The sequence below is a fragment of the Malus sylvestris genome, chromosome 13 (assembly GCF_916048215.2).
Source record: "Malus sylvestris chromosome 13, drMalSylv7.2, whole genome shotgun sequence".
Taxonomy (NCBI): domain Eukaryota; kingdom Viridiplantae; phylum Streptophyta; class Magnoliopsida; order Rosales; family Rosaceae; genus Malus; species Malus sylvestris.
Window position 1 is genome coordinate 21505847 of NC_062272.1, and position 18578 is coordinate 21524424.

At 37.2% G+C, this 18578-nt stretch overlaps 2 protein-coding genes across 2 annotated transcripts; one reads left to right on the forward strand and one right to left on the reverse strand.

The window, feature by feature from the left end:
* Window positions 1-7045: 7045 nt before the first annotated feature.
* Window positions 7046-12659, forward strand: LOC126596614 (protein PAM71-homolog, chloroplastic-like). Its single transcript, XM_050263268.1, has 10 exons — window positions 7046-7358; window positions 8067-8220; window positions 8316-8499; window positions 8879-8926; window positions 9977-10073; window positions 11205-11368; window positions 11486-11551; window positions 11870-11920; window positions 12004-12108; window positions 12205-12659. The coding sequence occupies exons 1-10, from the start codon at window positions 7253-7255 to the stop codon at window positions 12268-12270; spliced, it is 1041 nt and encodes a 346-aa protein (XP_050119225.1). The 5' UTR covers window positions 7046-7252; the 3' UTR covers window positions 12271-12659.
* A 225-nt stretch (window positions 12660-12884) lies between these two features.
* On the reverse strand, window positions 12885-18377 carry LOC126596612 (beta-glucuronosyltransferase GlcAT14A-like). Its single transcript, XM_050263257.1, has 5 exons — window positions 18237-18377; window positions 15939-16703; window positions 15744-15819; window positions 15517-15632; window positions 12885-13644 (listed from the first exon to the last, which is right to left on the reverse strand). Exons 2-5 carry the CDS (start codon window positions 16630-16632, stop codon window positions 13130-13132), a joined length of 1401 nt encoding a protein of 466 aa, XP_050119214.1. The 5' UTR covers window positions 16633-16703; window positions 18237-18377; the 3' UTR covers window positions 12885-13129.
* Between the last annotated feature and the right edge of the window lie 201 nt (window positions 18378-18578).

Genomic DNA, 18578 nt, shown 5'->3' on the forward strand with positions numbered 1-18578 from the left:
CGTGAAAACTGTGATAAATCTGGAAAAAATGTGGAAGCATCTCTATCAATTGGGGTTTGCTGATTAGAAAAACGTGAGGAGTCCGATGCAAGTTGTGGAGAAGTAGTTTGTTTCATCGTCACTTCAGAAAAAAAGAGTAGTCAAATGCATTATTGCAGTTTGAAATTAACCTTCGAAAACATACCGTAAGGGTTGGCGTAAATTCTTGACCTAGGTTAAAGCTTTACATGCGAGCATTAGTTTCGAGACGCGTATCAAGATTGACCTAGGTTAAGTCCTAATCGCCATAACAAAATGGGCTACCTACTCATACAGATATTCCTAATACAGATTGTCTTCAGTTCCTAAATGAGATTTTGAGCAAAGCAGCTACTGATGGGGTATCATTTCTTTTTCGTTGGGGTTGTTGGTTTGGATTCAGCGGTCTGATTCATTTATAGTTGGATGAGGGACTACAAAAAGTTTTTCATGGAACTTAGGTTAAATTAGTTAGAAATGTACTGCAAAAACTAGACAAAAGAAAATAAAAATGACTAGATGCAATATATTTGAGAGAACTTTCAAACGAACACATTTTTTTAAGTGTTATTTGAAAGTATGTGTACTTGTGTTATTGTCTTTGCATTGCATTTTTACCTTCAAGATCATACTGATACGTACAGAGGTCGTTTTAGATTTCTTCCTAATAAGAAACTGTTCTAAAGCCAGCCAAGTTATGCACTTCCGTTATCATTAACTAGTGAATACTACTGGTCTTTTTTAGTTAAAAAGGGAACAAATATTGGCTTTAATAAATATTGGAGGGAGTAATACTTTAGAAATGTTCAAGCAACTTGTCCCTGCGTGTTGCGTGTAATGTATGCTTAGACAAATTTGCATATGAACAAATTAAACAGTCATTGTCAGGGACTGTAATTTGAGATTAATTGGGCGGTGGGGCTGGACCCTCCGAATCTCTGATCAGATAGAATGCACGATTTTATGCGTAGAAAACTAAATCGATAATATATCCAATCATGGTGAAGTCAGCAAAGTATTATTACAAACCGTTTATATATTTGTTATAACTGATTGACTATACTTTCTTTGTTTTAATTGATATTTTTTTGCAGAAGTAATCTTACAAAGTTATCTAAAATATGACCGATTTCAATTATTTAATAAGCACAAAATTCTATGAATCAACCATCAAGTATTTTGAGTAGAAATCTATATTCATTCAAAAGTAGCCAAACATTGTTCTTTTATTTTTTTAAATTTTTTTTATATAAAATTATGTGGAGGGGATTATTGAGAGAGAGAGAGAGAGAGAGAGAGAGAGAGAGAGAGAGAGCGCACTACTATGTTTTAGCCAATGTCTTTGCTTCGTATTGATTAAAAAAATTAAATTTGTGCAAGTTAGCATGCCAAAGTAGTCGTCAAAACATTTTTTGTGGTGTCCATAGGATTGCTAGAACCACAAGGAAGCTAGGGAAACACAATACAACGCAAATTTGACATGACAATTTCCCCACAGGTTGCTTCTTATGTTTCTGACTATCTAACACTGAAGAAGGAATGTTACGGTAATATTATTTTAAATCAATCACACATTGTCATGTATTTTAATTTTTTCACGTAATAGTACGTAGTTAGTTAGGAATACTGGCACCTTGACATTCCAAGTGTAGCCGTAGGTAAGTTCTTGTAGCTCCGAAGGAGGAGGGGGGCCCAACTTTTCATTCATCTAGGTTAATATGGAGAGAAACACTAGTCACCTCACAAAGTTGAAAATAAATATAACCACCTATTGCAAAGCCTACAATTGAATATGCCTTGCAACAATCACAATTTACAATTTCCTTCTAAAAGTCCAATAAGATTCCCTCTAATACAATGTTAACCAGAGAACATGGCTACAAGTCTCAAATTTGAGACACTAAAATGACTTTTCATGGTGGGAACTAGCTTTTGTATAGTAATCAGTACTCAGCAGCAGCAGCACAAATTGCATACATATGCACCTAGCTAGGCTGTTTATTCAATTGCATCAACTTCGTAGATGCATTTAAAATTTTAGATTCAAGTATTAGTCGCACATTAAGCAAAGTCTAGGCAGTAAATTGTTAATTCAGAAAATTTGCAGGTTTTTCTGAACATTCTACGAAAGTCAGCCTCGTCGACACAAGAACAATACCATTTAGCAAAATGATCCATAAATCTTCAGCATGAGCAGTAGTTTGTGAAATGTGATTAAGTCTTGGGTAGACTGTAAACGGGTTAGGTTTATTAGATTTGGGTCGGGTTCAACCCGATCCGTTAAGTTAACGGATCATCCGAATCCAACCCGTTAAGCTAACAGATCACCCGAACCCGATCTATTAAGTTAACGGGTCATCCGTTTCACCCGTTAACACCCGTTAACAATTATTATTATTATTTTTTTGCATAAATTTTATTTTTTGTTATTAAGACTTTACTAAAATTACTAAAATATCTTCAACTAATGGGTGCTAACGGGTCGTAACAGGTCTAATGGATTGACCCAAAGTGATCCGTTATTTAACAGGTTGTTAACGGGTTCACCCGTTAACAACCCGACCCGTTAAACATCTACCCAAATACAAATATTAACTGGTTGGGTCGGGTCGGATCGAGTTAACAGGTTATGTCCAAAGTGCCAGACCTAGTCTTGGGTGACCATTTTGCCGTTTGATTTGGTTCATGTTTCCAATTCCTCTGCTCCTAAATTCAGTCACATATACACATAATCAAGCAGACCGAAAACTAACATGTTTTCTAGTCTATAATTATTAATTAAGCATGACCAAACACTCTAGTTCCGAAATTTGCCAAGCTTTACTCACCATTAGCCTACCATTTATCCACAGGCTTCAGCGCCGATCTTTCTCTCTTGTTTTTTCCTCCGTATATCTGACAGCTTCAGGTACCTGTTCGAACGAACTTTACGAGAAAGTTGGGCTACTTGAAGGGCTGATATAATACAAAAATTCGATTATTTCACGTGCAATAAGATTAAAAGAACGAAACAGCAAGTAATAAAAAAAAGTAACTAGAAAATTGATAATTTACATGTTAATAGATTATTTGCTATGACTATATCTCGAAAGTAGATGTTTTGAACTTTTCAGGTTTTTTGGATAAATGCTACTTTCATTTCTGATGCGTTTGTAGAAAAGATGTTCAATCTCACACAAAAGTGGCTTAAGCAATCTTTTGTAGAAATCCGTCAAAATAGCAATCTACTAATAAATTGAGCTGTTTATTGTTTGTCTTTAGGGGTTTCAAGTGCTTTATTATTTGTCTTAGTTTTTGTATTAATTAAGTCTTTTGAGATGTCTCAAGGGGTTATAATGTTTATTTAAGCCATTTGGCTTCTCATTTGTAAGCATCTTTCATCTTTCAATCAATCAATCAAATTATCCTTTGAAATTTGTATCAAACTGGTGAACTCCAGAATTTTATTCTCCAAGGATTTACGCTTGTAATCCTTACTAACTTCGTAAGTTATTAAAGGCTTCTATTTTCATCTTTTAATTCTTCCACTTTAAGAGTTGACTGCTTCATGGATTAGGATGTAGTTTAAGACTAACAGTGGTTGTTAAGGTTTCTATTACTAAAATTTGGTCGCATTAGATGTCTATAGGATTTATGTGGGTTTATGAAAAGCTGTGTCTTCCTGCTCAACCACAGCCAAAATTCTGGAGGAAAATTTCCTTTGCAAAATTTTCCTTCACGCCCTCCCTTTCTACATCAGATTTGGGCACCTGGAAATCCAGGATACGTCCACATATAATTTTATTTTCCTACAAAATACCAAAAGCATATTAAAAATTATTAATGATTAATTTAAAAGTGTGAAAAACAATGCAAACACTACTCATCGTATTCTATGCGTTTTGAAGATAGATGCTTCGTCGTTTGGATTTTTAAAACTATACATACCCACTAATGTATGGTTAGCATTTGAGTTTAAAGTTTAATAAATAATACTTTATACCAAATTTGTGTCATGATCCGCAACGTTGGTCCGTGAAGGTTGGAACGTACAAGAGAATTGGCGTTACATCTAAAGTCTATATCCCAAACTAACAAGTCTTTTTTTTGGTAAAGCCCAAACTAACACGTCTAAACCAGCCCAACAAAAACAAACCAAATGACCCAAGACATGGCCCAAAATTACAACAAAAAAGAAACCCAACAAACATAAATGCAAACAGGTTTGGTGATCAGAGATGCCAGCATGAAGCGGTACTTCACATGTCCTAATACAAGTAGATGAAACAATATATATATTTTTTTATGTACCTCTAATTATTTTTTGACACATAAAGTACCTACTTGAATACTGAATATTTTGAAAAATTTCTCACTATTGAGGTTCAACCTCTTTTAAAATAGATGAATCACACACCAACAAACAAATGCCCTTGCACCACGGCTTGTTTCTATCCATTGACTTTGCTTTGATTTACTTAATTCCAAGGCTAACGAAACGGAGGAGTGCATGACAAGAAAAGAGTAGTAAGAATCACTTCCCTCTTAACAACACAAAGCATATAAGTAGACACATGAAATTACATAAAATTGTGAAGGGAAAATCACACTTCACCGGTATTCGACAAACCTTCCAAAAATTGACAGCAGAAACCAATTTCATGAATCGCAAACCAAAAGAGATTTTCCATAACAATATGAGACCTGAAAATCACCTTCTAACTATCCACCACTATCCATAGAGCTAAACTTTATCTAAGAAAAAACAAAATGCATTATTACAAGCTTCTCTCAAAATATCAAAACTACGAAAAACAATAGTAAAGAAAAAAGAAATTCACCAAACACTCATTTAATGAATCAAAATTTGACAAAAATCTAACACTATCGTGTTTTTTTTCCTAGTCTATAGCATAACCACACACACTAATCCCAAAATTCTCCTAGCTTTGGTCAATTTATCAAAAGAAACACAGCTAACCCTAACCATCTTCCTAAGTGAGTCCCATTACATGGATCCTACTAGCTCTCCTAACTAGTGGTGGATGCATCCACCCAGAAACCCGAATAAGTGAGCTGTGAAAACCTTTGAGGACCACTCAAGTTTGGGTATATGGTGGAGGAGAAGAGTGCATCGGTGGACTGGCTAGTGCAAATTCTGCAAATAATTAACGAAGGAGAAAAATCCTATTCTATTTTTGTGAAAGACTTGGCCAAAACGTCGTTTTGAACCAAGCCATTTAAAACAAAATAATTAAAACAAGTTTTCTTATTAAGCCAAGTGAGAGAGTCATTTTTTATTTAATTTTTTTTGGTACTTCATCGCCATCGTAATCTCTTGGTTTTTTTTAATTTGATATTGCCTTTACCTTAAAAGATATACGAATTTTATTTACATAAACCAAAATGCTTTTTTATTTGATTCCTACATTTTTATTTTCAAAATTGCTTAAGGGCTAGTTTGGGATTTCAATGTTTTTTTTTCTTTTCAAAATTACTTTTATTATGCTATGAGAATAAATAACTGTGAAAAAAGCAGGCAATTGTTTGGTAAATTATAATGCTACAAGTGCTTTTAGCAAAAAAAAAAAAAAAAAAAAAAGATGAGGGGGGGGGCAGGGTGGGGATAAGATTGTCAATATGAATGTTTCGTTAATTGATATTGTTCACTGACCTCAAACTGCACATGAGGAGCCAAAATCCAGTTACGAGCAGAAAAATTTGATTTGATTTCCAAACATTTAGGAAGCCCCGTCAAGCATGACTTGATGAGTGAAAAATGGAAATAAATGTAAGGTTTGTTTCGCTAATTAAACTTGATAATAAAAAAATTGTAATTTTCTAACCACCGAGGCGTGACAATTTCTTATACGACTCGTTAACCTGACACGAAATGACATAAAAATAATGAGTTTGTTCAACCTGTTAATGAGTCGAATTGTTATCGAGTAACCCGTTAAGTACCTGTTAACGTGTTAGTGGTTATCGGATTATCCGTTAAAAATCCAATAAGACATAGTTGTCAGATATAAACTTTAGGCATGACAATTTCTTGTATGACCCTGAACTCGACACGACCCATTAACGAATCGAGTCGTTATTTAGAATCTGTTGTCTTAACGGGTTTGACACAACAAGACCTGTTAAAATAACGTGTATAATACGAAAACGACATGAACATGACAAACACGACCTATTTGTCAGACCTATACTCACCTATCGAGAGAGTTAGAAGTAGGTTTTGGACTCAAAAACCCTAGAACCTAAGAGTAAATAATTTTACAAAAATGCTACTCGTACCACCTATTTGTAACATTATTATGACATCCCACATCGCCCAGGGGAGTGGATCTTGTAAGCCTTATATGTATATTCCCATCTCTACCTAGCACGAGGCATTTTGAGAGCTCACTGGCTTCGGGTTCCGTAGGAATTCCGAAGTTAAGCGAGTTCGGGAGAGAGCATTCCCAATAATGGTGACCCGCTGAGAAATTCTCGTGTGAGTTCCCAGAAACAAAACCATGAGGCCGTGGTTGGGGCTCAAAGCGAATAATATCGTGCTACGGCGGAGTCGAGTCTGGGATGTCGTGGGGGCTCGGGCCGGGATGTGACAATTATTCTCTCTAAAAAGATGAGATCCAAATAATTTGATGGACCTTATTTCTATTAAAAATTTAATATATATAATTGTACAAATAAATTATAAGTATAACATTACTCATAATTTTAACTCCAAGTAAATTTTGCTCGGTCTACTATGACCTAGGGTTGGAGAAATTTTTAGTTGTGACGGAAACACAAGTGATACATCAAGTGTTTGTATGTAAGTGATGAGATATTTTATTTTTTAAGTTATTAACATTTTAATACACATATCATACCATTTATATAATGACATATATGTGACGGTTACATTGAAAAATCTCTCCTGACTGCGGCTGGGGGCTACGAGTACCAACTATAGCCAATCTATGGTCGTGTGGAGTTCACGTTAGAAAGCTTCCATTTTATCCCTCTATAAGACACACGTGGCGGGCTATAAAAGCCCCACTCTCATAACTGAAATTGGTCGAGAACTTGCTTTCTCAGCTCAATCAATCCTACCTTGTACTTTGCCAAATCCCAAAACCCAACTCAGAAAATATTGCTCGTTCTTTTGGTTTGATCTGAGCACTTGCAGCCTTGCACAGAAAAAAGAAGATGGAAAAACTGTAGAAAAAACACTCCCAGAAGGAAAGAAAGAAAGAAAGAAAGAATGCAGGGATTGGGATTGGGGATTCTTCATACGCCATTGGCATTCCATCCAAGCAAGAAGCTGACAACTCTTCCAAGCTGTTCCGCCCTTTCCACAAAACCCTCATGTAAGTTCTTATCGTTTTTTTTATTTTTTATTTTTTGCTCCCTTGAAATCACTACTTCAATTTTCAAGTTTTAACCTTTACTCTCTAACTGTAATTCAAAGATGAACTTGTTGCATATTGCTTAATTGGCTTTGGGATTATATTTGTTTTTGTATACAATTTGGTTAATTGCTAGTTTTGTTGGTTGGATGTTGGGTTATCATGCTTCTGATAATTTAAAGTCAATTACAAGATTCATTGCCTATCTGGGTTGACCTTGTACTTGTAGATTGACCCTTGTGAAAGGTTTGCAATCCGGGTTGAGAAAATCATAGTAATTCTCACAGTTTTGTGTAGAATTAGAGCGTGCGTGGAAGTCGGTTCAGGGTGCCAGTTTCTTCAGTTAGTGGTGGTAGGACATGAATTGCTTCTGTTAAGATGAAATGAAATATGTAACTCTCCCATAGGTTATTTGCAAGTTGCTGCTTTTTCATTACTAAAGTGGATCGGGGTGCATACAGCATACCTAGTAACAAATTATGTGACTGGTTCGAAATGGTTGAAGTACTACATTGTTCTTTTGCTTCACTCTGTCTGGTTTCTGAGGTGGTGATTTTTGCAACAACTCTGGAGGCTACACTGTTTACCTTTCTTATGCGATCCATGAAGTTCAATCTTTTGTGTGCTTATAGCTTGTTCTGAGTAATACACTGGCTGACTTATTTATAGTAAGGTGTAGACAGATATCGAGGTCCGCCAGCAGAAAAGTACAAGTCCAAGCATCTAATGTTAGTATCGGATCTGGAGGCTATGAAGACAGTGAGGAAAACAAGAACAAGAAAATCTTTCCCAGTGATGCACCCAATAACGGTTCATCTGAAATGTGAGTTATAGTCCATGGAGTAGATTCCTTCGAATCATTGGATGTTAAACTGCTAACGTCACCTGAGCCATACTTTATATTTCATGATTTGGCAGTGAGAAGCCTCCAGTTCAAATCCCTTATCCTCTCTCCGTGGGTCTTGTGCTGCTTGGGTGTGCCTTAGTTTTTGCTCTCATTGCATTTGTGAAAGGAGGACCTTCAACACTTTTAGCGGCAATCGCAAAATCAGGCTTTACAGCTGCATTTTCTCTAATATTTGTTTCTGAAATTGGTGACAAGGTAACTAATTTTTCGCCTCGGCTTCTCTATTTTAGTTATTTTGAGGAAGTCTCTTTAAATTTAACTAGAACCTATTTTGATATATCAAATCCCTTATCCTCTTTAGGTTCAATAGTTTCCATTTTGTTATATTAAATCCCTTATCCTCTTTAGGTTCAATAGTTTCTATTTTGTTATTTTAAGGAAGTCTATTTTGATTATTGTGTTGGCTGAGATTGGATATACCATCATGACAGGTCAAACAAGTCAAACTATTGAACCTAAAACCTATGTCATAATTCTAGTTTCCAATACACGAACTCTCTGTAATTTTTTCTCATTGTGTGTGCGACAAGAATTGAAAGTGGACCTAAAGTTATACTTTCTGTCCATTGACCAGACATTCTTTATTGCTGCACTCCTGGCCATGCAATATGACAAGGCACTGGTATGATTCTTTCTAACTCATCTGAAGTTTCACTACGTATCCATTGAGATTGATTGCACTCTTTCTTCGGTTATTCTGCCAATCTTTACAGATGCGCATACGTACATGTAGTATTTGTTGAATGAGTTTGTATGCCTAGTGACATATGAATATATTCTAATATATGAACAAACCCTTGATTTCTACTATGGAAACAAAATGCGGTGGTTCTCCTCGCAACAGAAGATTTTTTATTTTCTGCTTTTCTTCCCCTAATATGTTACGGAGAAGGACATTGTGCTTCGAAGTCATCTATGTACATCTAAGTTGTTTTCAACCTGTTGCTGCCTTTATTTTGGAATGAAACCAGAAACAATGTTTCGCTCATTAGTTTGCTCTAGTCGAGCTAATGGTATTTTGCACCATCTATCGAGCTTAAACACAGTTAGGATAAAATAAATCTTGGAATATTCTGAAGTAATTCAAGTATATTAACTCCGATACATAGACAAGTACATAGAAGAAAGAAGAGTTTTTGAAATGAGTTGAAAAGCGGAGCAAATGGAGGAGGAGTTGGCTTGTTTGTAGCATAGAGCTTTGCTCTTCGTCTTCCGGGCCTTTAATAATGAATTCTGAAAAAATGCTTTGACGTCTACATCAAGAAATTGTGGAGTGCTACTGGTCGGTGCTTTCTTCTTGTATTATGGGAAAGGCGCACTTAATTCCAACAACCTCTTAAGTTGATATCTAAATTGGTTCAAGCATTATGTTACCCTCCCTATTCACTCTAGATTGTTACTTTGTTAGGAGATGAAAAATTCTTGAAAACTTATCACAATATCCTTTTGTTCATTTTGTGATCTGTTATCACCTGTTGATATCTTGAACATGAGTTTCGAGTTCCATTGTTGAATTGGATCTCTGTTTATGATCTTCACTGCCCTTAATACAAAACAATCGAAGTATCATTGTGGGAACAACTTAGTTAAATGGTGTTGGTTAGATTGCAAATGCTAGTTTGCTCTTCAGTTTTAATTGAAGAATACTCGGTTTCTTGCTTAAATTGAACAGGTTCTGTTGGGTTCAACCGGTGCTCTTACACTTATGACAGTCCTGTCTGTCATTATTGGGCGAATATTTAACTCGGTCCCTGCTCAATTCCAGACAAGTAAGTTGTAATTCTTGGCATTTTTCATCCAGAACATATTTTCTTGACAAGTAAGTTTCCTAATGTTAGTTATGTAGGACATTTATCTTTGATACGTATCCAGTGAAAGGATGTTAATGTACTGCTATCAGCAGATCAGTTAGATATTCACTGCTAATCAGCTTCCCAATCAACATTTTTATAAAGATAAAGGTATAGTCTAAATGACTTCCCTCCCCCATCCTAAGGTCCCTAATCAACATCGTTAATGGCATTTACCAACTTTATCATTGTTTTCAAATACAATGCTAGCTGGTTTGTTGTCTATGTTGCATTGCGTGCAATGTATCTTGTTCTCTACTTGCTTGTCTTAGTTGATAATGTCTACCAGATAGCCTAAAAAGATCTTAAACAAAGACACATTATTCTCGTGACTCAATTTTGATCTACTCAGAAATGATCTCGAGTTCAACCACGCCGACCTTTTGGGGACTCTCCTAGTGGTATTGGGGTTCTTTCTGGTATTTGTTGGTACTTGGTATAAGTAAACAGGAGGATTACATGTGTTCAGGTGCTCATAGGAAATGTAATACTCTACACATATACTTATTTATGGCTTTCTCTTGGGTAAAATCACAAACTCAATATAAATGAAGTTTGAACAGAAAATGATGTCAGAGTGCTAAAATTTCAAGGAAAAAAAGGGTGTAATTTTGTAAATAGACTAAATGGACATCATCTTCATCGACTTTGATATCAATAAATCCTAGTTCTCGCCCATAATTCTACCTGAAACCCGCCACGTCAGAGAAACCAAATTCCAAATTACCCATAGATGCCGCTGCTGCATTAAAGCCAGTGTTAAATCATCAAAGGTGCCTATAGATTTTATGTACAGAACTTGAATTTTTAGATAAAGCTCTCTCCTCTTTTGATGAATGAATTATTATGAATTTGTATGCGCTTGGATGGTAAGAGATGGATGATTAGTCATACATTTCCATTCTGAACTCCTTCCGTAGTTGGGTATTTCCAGTGTGTGTCAACAAGTTAAACTATACTTGTGCTTGATGTTTTAATATTATACAAATCTAAACTCTATTTTACATTCAGTCTCCTCATCGTTTTATTATTTCGTGGTCATTCCAACAGCCTTGCCAATTGGAGAATATGCTGCCGTAACTCTTCTGCTATTCTTTGGTCTCAAATCAATAAAAGATGCGTGGGACCTGCCATCCAGTGATGTTAAAAGTGGTGATAAAAGCAGCCCTGAGCTTGATGAATACACCGAAGCCGAGGAGCTTGTGAAAGAGAAGGTAGGTCTAGTTATTCACAAGTTTACATGTATCAGGCTTTGTGCGGTCGTATATTTTTCCAAGTCCATTTTAGACTGTTCTGTTCTTATTCATTCTTATTGTTTTGTACTTTCTCAGGTGTCAAAGCGGCTCACTAATCCATTTGAAATTGTCTGGAAATCATTCACCCTCGTATTTGTTGCCGTAAGCATATTTCCCTTATCTGCAGCAACATCAAATGTCTGCTTAGCTATCAAGTTTCCCAGACATGTCAGACATCATGGAAATCTTTGTTCTCCAACATTGTTGTGATCTTTAACTTTTAACCGCATATCAATGCGAATGGCAGTGCCTTCATATGCAATAAAATGGCAGAAGTTCCCTTGTACTAAAAGGAAACTTATGTCTACTGAACGAACAGTTGTGGCAGTCCCAATTTTTATACTAAAAGGAAACTGTAGTTATTTCCAGCTGTTTCATAACAACAGATTTCAAAACTGACTATATTGGTTTTGCTTCTAGGAATGGGGAGATCGCTCAATGCTTGCCACAATCGCTCTTGGTGCTGCACAGGTTCAACCTTGTTTAGTTTCATAAAAGCATAAATCTTTCTTCCATGTTCAACTGGATCTTGATGATAGTTTCCTCTTGAATAGTCTCCATGGGGTGTGGCAAGTGGAGCCACTGCTGGACACGTACTTGCGACATCTATCGCTGTTCTAGGAGGTGCATTTCTCGCCAATTACATTTCCGAAAAACTGGTAAGAACCACAACTTTCCCGTGATATTAATAAATTTGAAAGCTTGCGGTTTGATGCCGTGTCACAATACTGCAAACTAACCGTATTTTCAATCAGGTTGGATATGTGGGAGGTGGGTTGTTTCTAGTTTTTGCGGTAGCCACATTTTTCGGAGTTTTCTGAAAGTTCTTGCTAGCTCAGGAGAGAGAGAGAGAGAGAGAGAGAGAGAGAGAGAGAGAGAGAGAGAGATATCAGTGCATTGAGAAAACATCGCTGCACGTGTGGCGGCCGAGGAGTAGTAATCGGAGAGATATAGAAGAGCTGAGGATGTGCTAGTGGAGTACATGCATTGCTGGTAGCCTTGTAGGGAACTTTATTCGTATCTGAAAGGTTTGTAATGAAATGTTTAGAAGTTTGGCAAGGGACGGGGCAGTGGCAGATGTTCTTTCATCTGCTCAGTGGCTTCTCTGGATGCTTTGTACTACATAACATAACGGTCCTCCAATTCCAGTGAACGCCATTGTTAGAAATTGAACGACAAAATTAACGGTCTTAATCACTTTTTAATCGCAGCTGTTGTCCCAGTGCTAGCTATGTTACAGATGCTGTTACTGTTTCGTAGTAGTGTTTTACGGTGAGTTAAGTGTGCTTATGTTTAGTGACAGCAAGTTAAGGGTACTAAAAACACTTTTTAGTGGTTTCTCGAGAAAGTGACTAACATATGCTTCTTCAAGAAGCACTTCCAAGTTCTTTTTCAGAAGCAATTGACTTCCAACAAAGAATGTAATCAAGAGAGGTAAAAAGAAACACAAACTACTTTCCTTGTAGAGGGTGGAGGCAATACATCACTTGTACAACAGGACAACTTGGTCAACTCTCAGCACAATGACTTGTAATTCATTTTACAACACAGTTTAAACGAGCATAGTGTCGCTAAAAATATTCAGCCCGTAGCAGTACTCTTCCAAAATTTTCAAATGTTGAAGGGCTGGGTAGCTTACATTATCTGTTTCTCCGTCTCTCGTGGGATTGAGGATCCATGTCACTCGTCTATGCATTGATGAGACCGGAATGTGCCATTTGAGAGCAATCTGACTAAAAGTCTCTCAAGTATTCTTGCTCGTGGACTAGGCCTCAAAATATCAGCATCCCCCCACACTGAACATGTGTCATTTGCAAACCCACCTAAACACCAGCCTCCAGGAACAACTTTTCCTCGTCTGCGTTTTAAAACTTCTCTGTCCACTCGGTCAAGGATTGGATCGTCTAACTGAAGTCCAGTGGCAAAGGCAGCTCCATGCTGAATCATAGCATCATAACCAGTGGAACTGATTGGCTGGGGCTTCTCTCTAGGGGGTGTGTCGGAATTAGCATATACCAAGTTGTGGTTTATGATAGTCTTATTGAACTGCTGGGAGTTGCAAAGAATGGTGGGGAAGTAATTCGAAAGAGCAGAAGGTGTGTTTGAGAAGTACATCAACAAAGTCCTTGGCAGGTTTTCAATACCAACAACACAAAATTCAATGAAATTACGACTTAGAATCGTAAAAGAAGAACCTGCAGAAAAAATCATAGCAGTTAGTTTGACAAATTTTTTCATTTGTACTAGAATAAAGTGCTCCTACTTGGTTTCCAAACGATCCCTAGCGCATACAGAAAGAGAGAAGGGTAGCTTTTACATAACAGCGGTAAGAAAACAGTTACGAGTGAATTATCATAACAGTTTATATCTCCAAAGTAATAGTGTTTTCAGGATAGCTTACGGGCATCGCGGGAGCAATAACTGGCACGTATCACTTTTTCCATGGTCTCGGTCCTCCAAAAGCCTTTAGAAGTTACAAGTTAATAAATGGAAAAGAGTAGTCATTGCCGTATAGGCAATTACTCTTGAATCTATCCACAAGTTCAACCCAGGTATAAACATGATATTAACTTCTATACACCGTCTCTTTGTGACAACTCAACAGTTAACTTTAAGGATCTTGCATATTTACACCATCAAGATTTTTTAAGTAGCTCCTAAGTTGCATACTAGAATGATACGGGTCAACTCTTTCTTGCACCAAAGATCTTGCCATTTCCAAAGAAACTAGAGTTACATCTCTTTTCCATTTCCATTCAAGAGTTCTTATGTGTTTCCACGCCCCTTCGAGACCCCGAAAAATGGACGACTTCCTTTTCTTAGGAACACATACAAGATTCGTCACTACAAAAAGGATAATGGTAAGGAGGGTACAAGGTTAGCCTATGAGCGGCAGGACAAGATGCGAAACTTTAGTGAGGAAGAGGCTCAAAGATCTTGAAAAAAGAACGAGTGAGGACGTGTCCAAACCCGGAAGGGCTGCTCTAACCAACTAAGCTAATAGGGGTGTGAAAGATACAGTTACTCATGATTTTTTTTTAATGCGAAAATAAATGTAGAGATGTTTGTGTTCATATGTGTATGTGAAAGAGAGAGACCTGGTGTCTAATTGGAGAGGAATAGTGTATAGCATTTAATGAGGATGAAAAAGAGAATCGCTAGCTCTATGTTTGTTGATAACAAGGGGGAAATCAAGTTCTTCCTTATATATTTTGGCAGTTGACGCTATGGATTGGAAACCAACTCTATGTTTGTTGGTAACCAGTAATCAAATTTTTGTTCTGAACTCAAAGATAAAGCACCAAGTTGTTTACTTAAGTTGGGAACTCAAACTCACTTTGTAGGAGTGGCAATTGCAGGGCTTAAACTAGGTCCTCTCCGTTCATCTCAAGGCTCTCCACCACCAAAGGAAAAACCACTAGATTGCTGTTCAAGAATTGGTTCTTTCATTGCCAACATTAGTTTTATCCTAAACCACCAAAACATAGGTCTACAACATATCCCCTCAACATTCTTTACACAAATGACAGTGGGTAAGCAAACTGGAAGGATGTTTCCTTTAGGATTTGTTCCTATCTCAAGTAATGCAAGTGGAACCGACAAACCATTTAGGCTCAAGGGAATGTTTGCCTTAATCCAATAAATGCTTGAAGAGCCCCATCCTCCAAAAAACGACATTGTGCTAAAACTATTAATTACTTAAGTCAACCAACATTAACTGACATGACCGGCCATGTTTAACTACCATTAGGATACCTGAGAATCCAGTAGTGGGACTGCTGATATAGCCTAATCATACAATTATACAAGCTCCCACCACTTTAAAATTATAACACTAACTGATGGGAGTACAGTAGATGGATAAATCTCAGTTAACTTTTGCAAGGCTAACCTAGATAGATTATTGATATTCATTCAGTTCCTAAACAACACATTGTATGCAATTGTAGCTCACACTAACTTACAGGCAATCGTTCTTTCCACATTACACTTTCCACTCTAATAAGTGAAATACAGGACTGAAATTAGGCAAAAATTAGTCAACAAAAAGAATAAAAGAAATGTACCTGTGAACAACCGGTAAGCATTAGGCAACACCCTTTTCTGTGTAGCATAAAACATGTCAGTTTTCTCCGAAAGATAAAGCCCCGGGTCAACAATTATCGGTCTCAATCTCCTAGACCTGTAGCACCAAATAAATACAAACCTCACACTCATTCACAGCATCCACCACAAAACTCGAGTAACGATAACATAAAACTCGAAATCAATAAACCAAGGAAAATGTTCGTACTCTCTCCAGCCGATATAACTTGAATGGTTCACAAAGTTTAGATCTTTCGGCAGGAATGACATAATGTGAAGAAGATCTGCAGAAGCCAGAAAAACCAATATAGAAAACCATACAAAAAAAATCAAAATTTACGAACAAAACACCAGAACTGTGAATTGAAATCCAATTAATGCCACGAATTGAAAGCATCCGAACCATCTTGTGTGATTAGTGGGTAATCACGAACACTGAGGCTGATAAACCAATCCCAATTGGGCGAAAGACGCAGCAGTATCGAGGCGCCATGGAGCGTAAAGGAGATAGCAGATGAGCCAGTTGGGTACACAAAATCGGCATTACCAATGACATGGACATTCTGGGCAGCTCTGAAAATGGGCAGTGATTGGACTCTGAGAGCCAACTTTTCCCTCTCGGAATCGGAGGCAGAGCGGTCGAGGTGGAGGAGATACTGGTTTCTGGGGTGGTAGGCGGCGTGGAGAAGTCTCAGGATCCGACCCAAGTCCCCTTTTGACCCGGATAAGAGGTAGGCGATGGAGGGAGGCGTGGGATCTGAGGAGTTGTTGTCGTGGTAGATGATGCGGTGGGCTTGCTGGTTGGGAAAGAGAAATGGGTCGGGTCGATAATGGCGGGAGGCAGCGGAGGAGGAGAATGACGAGGAGGAGGAGGAGGAGGAGAGGAAGAGGAGGAGGGCGAAAATGGAAAAGACGATGATGATTGAGAGGAGGGTTTTGGGGTCTTTGATTGAGAGGATGGGAATGGCAGTGGAGGAGGCGGTGGTGGGTGTGGAGGAGAGAAATGGAGACGGTGTTTGTGGTGGTGGCGATGGGGTAGAGTTTTGCATTGCTAGGTACTCTGAGAGTGTGGTGGATGGAGGACGATCCGATGACATTGAGGACGATCCTTTGGTGTCACGTGGTTCTCAAGTTCACTTGATTTGATTCTCACCGCCCACCAACTCTGCTTTTCTTTTTGGGTAAATTACAACATCTTTAAAACATCTTTAAAACATTTCACTTTCATACCTCAAGTACTATTTTATTTCAATTTCATACAACCGTTAGATTTTCCATCCATGGATCTGTTAAATGCTGACGTGGCTGCCACATATATGACACGTGGCTGCCAAATGTCTGCCACGTGGCAAATAAAATAATTTTTTAATTTTTTTTTTAGAAAAAACATATCTGCCACTTTTTTTTTTCTCTTTCTTCTTCTTCTTCTCTCTCTTTCTTCTTCTTCTGGGTTCGGACCTTTTTTTTTTTTTCTTCTTCTTCTTCTTCTTCTTCTCCCTCCTCCTCCTCTTTCTTCTTCTCTTCTTCTTCTTCCTCCTTCTTTTGGGTTCGGTCCCTTTCTTTTTTTTTTTTTTTTCTCTTTCTTCGTCTTCTCTTTCTCTTTCTTCTTCTTCTTCTTCTCTTTCTCTTTCTTCTTCTTCTGGGTTCAGACTTTTTTTTTTTTTTTTTCTTCTTCTTCTTCTTCTTCTCCCTCCTCCTCCTCTTTCTTCTTCTCTTCTTCTTCTTCCTCCTTCTTCTTCTGGGTTCGGTCCTTTTTTTTTTTTTTTTCTCTTTCTTCTTTTTTTTCTCTTTCTTTTTCTTCTTCTTCTGGGTTCGGACCTTTTTTTTTTTTTCTTCTTCTTCTTCTTCTTCTTCTCCCTCCTCCTCCTCTTTCTTCTTCTCTTCTTCTTCTTCCTCCTTCTTCTGGGTTCGGTCCCTTTTTTTTTTTTTTTTTCTCTTTCTCTTTCTTCTTCTTCTTCTTCTTCTTCTTCTTCTCTTTCTCTTTCTTCTTCTTCTGGGTTCGGACCTTTTTTTTTTTTTTTCTTCTTCTTCTTCTCCCTCCTCCTCCTCTTTCTTCTTCTCTTCTTCTTCTTCCTCCTTCTTCTTCTGGGTTCGGTCCTTTTCTTTTTTTTTTCTCTTTCTTCTTCTTCTTCTCTTTCTTTTTCTTCTTCTTCTAGGTTCAGACCTTTTTTTTTTTTCTTCTTCTTCTTCTTCTTCTTCTCCCTCCTCCTCCTCTTTCTTCTTCTTCCTCCTTTTTCTGGGTTCGGTCCCTTTTTTTTTTTTTTTTTTCTTCTTCTTCTTCTTCTTCCTCCTCCTCCTCCTCCTCCTCTTTCTTCTTCTTCCTCCTTCTTCTGGGTTCGGACCCCTTTCTTTTTTCTTTTTTTTTTCTTCTTCTTCTTCTTTCTCCTCCCTCCTCTTTCTTCTTCTTCTTCTCTTTCTCTTTCTTCTTCTTCTGGGTTCAGACCTTTTTTTTTTCTTCCAATTTCAGGTTTTTTAAAAAAAAATTAAAAAATTATTTTATTTGCCACGTGGCAGACATTTGGTAGTCACATGTCATATATGTGGCAGCCACGTCAGCATTTAACAGATCCACGGATGGAAAATCTAACGGTTGTATGAAATTGAAATAAAATAGTACTTGAGGTATGAAAGTGAAATGTTTTAAAGATGTTGTATGAGATTGCAATAAAGCTCAAACCTGAGGGGCTACTATGTAATTTACCCTTTCTTTTTCCTTCTGATTTTACCTTCTCGTCCCCTTCTTTGTCTCCTTTATTTTTTTTTTGGAAAACGATACAAAACATCCTAGAAAACTTTCATTTAACCATAAGGATAAATAATTTCAAAAATAGCAAGATTGCTCTTCAAAGCCTTCAAACAGAAAAGAATAAAGGTGTTCCAACTTCTAACATCCAGCAGAGTTCGCATGCATTTATCAATGACGCACGGTTTTATATATTCCTAAAAATTCTATATCTTGTTTTTCTAATGCTATTTTATTTGGGAAGTGTTATTGGCACTCCAAAAATCTCATTATACACTTCTCACAAGTGTATTTTTCTTT

Coding starts and splice junctions, on each gene's coding strand:
- LOC126596612 (XM_050263257.1), bottom strand. CDS start 16,632: ATGTCATCGGATCGTCCTCCATCCACCACACTCTCAGAGTACCTAGCA. Junction 15,633..15,743: donor AGTTATATCGGCTGGAGAGA/GTACGAACATTT, acceptor TTGGTGCTACAG/GTCTAGGAGATTGAGACCGA. Junction 13,645..15,516: donor TGCTTACCGGTTGTTCACAG/GTACATTTCTTT, acceptor TTTTTTCTGCAG/GTTCTTCTTTTACGATTCTA.
- LOC126596614 (XM_050263268.1), top strand. CDS start 7,253: ATGCAGGGATTGGGATTGGGGATTCTTCATACGCCATTGGCATTCCAT. Junction 7,359..8,066: donor CCTTTCCACAAAACCCTCAT/GTAAGTTCTTAT, acceptor ACTTATTTATAG/TAAGGTGTAGACAGATATCG. Junction 11,369..11,485: donor AGGAGCTTGTGAAAGAGAAG/GTAGGTCTAGTT, acceptor GTACTTTCTCAG/GTGTCAAAGCGGCTCACTAA.